We start from the raw sequence: 2,848 nt of genomic DNA on the forward strand, positions 1-2,848 counted from the left end.
CTTTATGGAAGGATAATTACAGTGGAGGGATTTGGAAATTCGAATGCTGAAAGGATGAAACCGATGATGGACTGAGGAGTTGGCCTCGCAATTCAGATACTCAATTATTAAGCATTGCGTCTTGAGTTCGAGTTTTATTGTTGAGAAATGCCAACTTTCCTTGTATGTTCTACGGTCGGGTATGATTATTCTGGGGGCATAATCAAGGGCCAATCATAACCAAACCAACCGAGTGGCCGAAACTAACATTGCTGTTTTAATTTAAGAGTACAGTCTGATTTATGTTGATTTGGTGTGAAATTGTGCTTTGAAAAACAAGAGACAGTCCAAGAGTTAGGAGACTGAAGAATTGTTCTACTGCAGATTTCAATGGCCCAGGCACAGTATATATTAGCACTTGTCGGTAGCTCATGACGTATGTTTGAAAATGGGTTAATTTTCTTGCGTCATGCATTTGATTTCCGGCATATCTTCCAAACACGATACCAAATTCCAATGGTTGAATTTTGAAAATGCACCATAACACCAATCCCGGGGTTTGTCATTGTACATAATTGTGTTTCATTACCCATACCAAATCCAGAATTCTGGTACGAGTAAAGTTGCACCCTTTCCTAATAAAACACAAACTTTTAACCTTTCAAAAACAAGGCTCATCAAAAGCACCCTTCCATAAACACAGTTATTCGTGAATGAACATGATACACCTTTTCATGGGGGAATTTATCACCGGTTCAATTTCAAGACCAAAAGCCACCTTTTCACCAGTTCAAGACCAAAAGAAACCTTCTCATTAATTCAAGAAAAATTCATGAAAACTAGTACATTATTATATACCAAAAGATTACGCAACATAATCTGATACAAACTCTTAACTTTGCGGATAAAAAAAAAAACTCTTTAACTACCTTTTCCATGAGGAGACCTGACCCTAAAAACATGCTCTTCACCTGTGCATCTATCTACTTTTACAACCCAATGACTCTTTCCACACCCAGAAGTAGAACTACCATTTTTCACCTTTTCATTTGCAGGAATTCTAGTCACTAACAATCCTCCTCCTATAGGCAACAACTGAACTCCTCTCATTCCACTCCATTGCCATGATCCACTGCAAAATGCATTATACCCCACCACAATGCATCCATTCGTCTTCCGCCCCACGCGCATTGCCCGGATAGTATCCCCATGGTTTCCTAAATTACAATCAATAACCACAAAATCTGCTTCCAAATAGTCACTTGACAGTAAATTTTGTGCTTCCCCAATGACAAACTCGACACGACTTGCATTGCTTCCTAATGCTTCTTTCGACAGGCGGAGTTGGTCAGGCCCGGGGAGGATGCAAATGACTCGGCCGCCTGTTTGATGGGCTGCAGCCACCAGGGCTAGGGTGGTGGAGTCGGCGGCCCCGGCACAGGCAACCACCATGAGCCGGGCATTGTTGCCGGCAGCCAGGGCTGAGATGAATTCCGCTATGTCCAGACCTTGGTCTTCATCTCTCTTTCCCTGGGTCAAGATCATTCAAAACCCATGAGGAATGACTGGAAAAGGTCATTAAATGTTAAATTTTCGTTAGAACGAGAAGGGCTGATGGTACTTACCATTTTCAAGGTTCCGAGATAGGCTTTAATGGCATTTTCGGCAGACCAACAAGCCATATATTTTTCTGTGAATTTGTTCTTCTCCTTTGTGTTCTGCTTCCAGTTTTGAGTGAATTGAAGGCCTTTCCAGAAGGGGACTAAATTCTTGGCACCAGATATTGGAAGTTTATATAAAGCAAACAGGGGAGAGAGGGTATTTAATGAAGGGTCGTGGGATTCCAACCGGCAATGTTAAGAAAATGGCAAGTAACTCGTCAGTGACGAGTCATCAGACTCATCCATCACCTAGGACGTGCCTTTTAACAACTTTTAATGGTTTTTTTTTTTTTTTTTTGGAAATTATATAAATGGTCCCCTAATTTCATCCGAGTCTCATTTTCGTCCTCCAAGTATCAATTCCAACTCTTTTGACCTTTAAGTTTGGTTTTCGTACCAAATTAATCCAATTGATAACTTCTGTCAACCAAATTAGACGGAAAAAATTGGACCAACTTGGTTCAAAAACCAAACTTGAAGGTCAAAAAAATTGGAATTGATACTTGGAGGACGAAAATGAGACTCAAGTGAAATTAAGAAGACCATTTCTATAAATTTCCCTTTTTTTTTTATAACCGGATGTTGAGGCCGTTTGCGTGCACCTCGAGGTCCTCGACTAATTCTGGGATCTTGAAGGAAATGACCGGACATAATCCCTAGTAGCACCAAGGTTTGAAATGTTTGGCCTTCGTGAGAATGAAAACTGTGACCTTATAGAGAAGCACTTATTGCTTTGTCACAACTACTTGACCAAACCCCTTGGGGTACTATTTTCTAAACATCAATTTTTTTTTCTTTTTGGTACAAAACCATCGACTTATTAATTTGAAGTATGGTTCAACCCTATGTATCTTAGGCCGAAAATATGATAAAGTAACAACTAATATTGAGAGGATTTATCGTGCTCTCAAATCTCAAACTATATTGATCTACAGCTAATGTTTTGCAGTATTTTCTCTCCTCAATTAATAAATTCCGATCGCAAAAAGTTCCAACTGAACACAAGTACTACAATTTTTGACACCACTCCATTTTCGCGCATAAGCATGTGAAACTATTGTAAGAGCAACTATAAAAATTAGTTTGAAGTGCGTGTACATTGGTCTATGACACCCTATATTATAAAAAAAAACGGTCTTGTTATTGTAAGCCCACTGGGCTGACGATAAACACACTAGAAGACAAGAAAAACACGTATTTCTGCATAC

General features: G+C 39.5%; 1 protein-coding gene across 1 annotated transcript; it reads right to left on the bottom strand.

The window, feature by feature from the left end:
• Window positions 1-884: 884 nt before the first annotated feature.
• Window positions 885-1,914, bottom strand: LOC131300062 (uncharacterized). The gene is made up of 2 exons (XM_058325713.1): window positions 1,605-1,914; window positions 885-1,509 (listed from the first exon to the last, which is right to left on the bottom strand). The coding sequence occupies exons 1-2, from the start codon at window positions 1,659-1,661 to the stop codon at window positions 901-903; spliced, it is 666 nt and encodes a 221-aa protein (XP_058181696.1). The 5' UTR covers window positions 1,662-1,914; the 3' UTR covers window positions 885-900.
• Between the last annotated feature and the right edge of the window lie 934 nt (window positions 1,915-2,848).

The sequence above is a fragment of the Rhododendron vialii genome, chromosome 9a, assembly GCF_030253575.1.
Source record: "Rhododendron vialii isolate Sample 1 chromosome 9a, ASM3025357v1".
Taxonomy (NCBI): domain Eukaryota; kingdom Viridiplantae; phylum Streptophyta; class Magnoliopsida; order Ericales; family Ericaceae; genus Rhododendron; species Rhododendron vialii.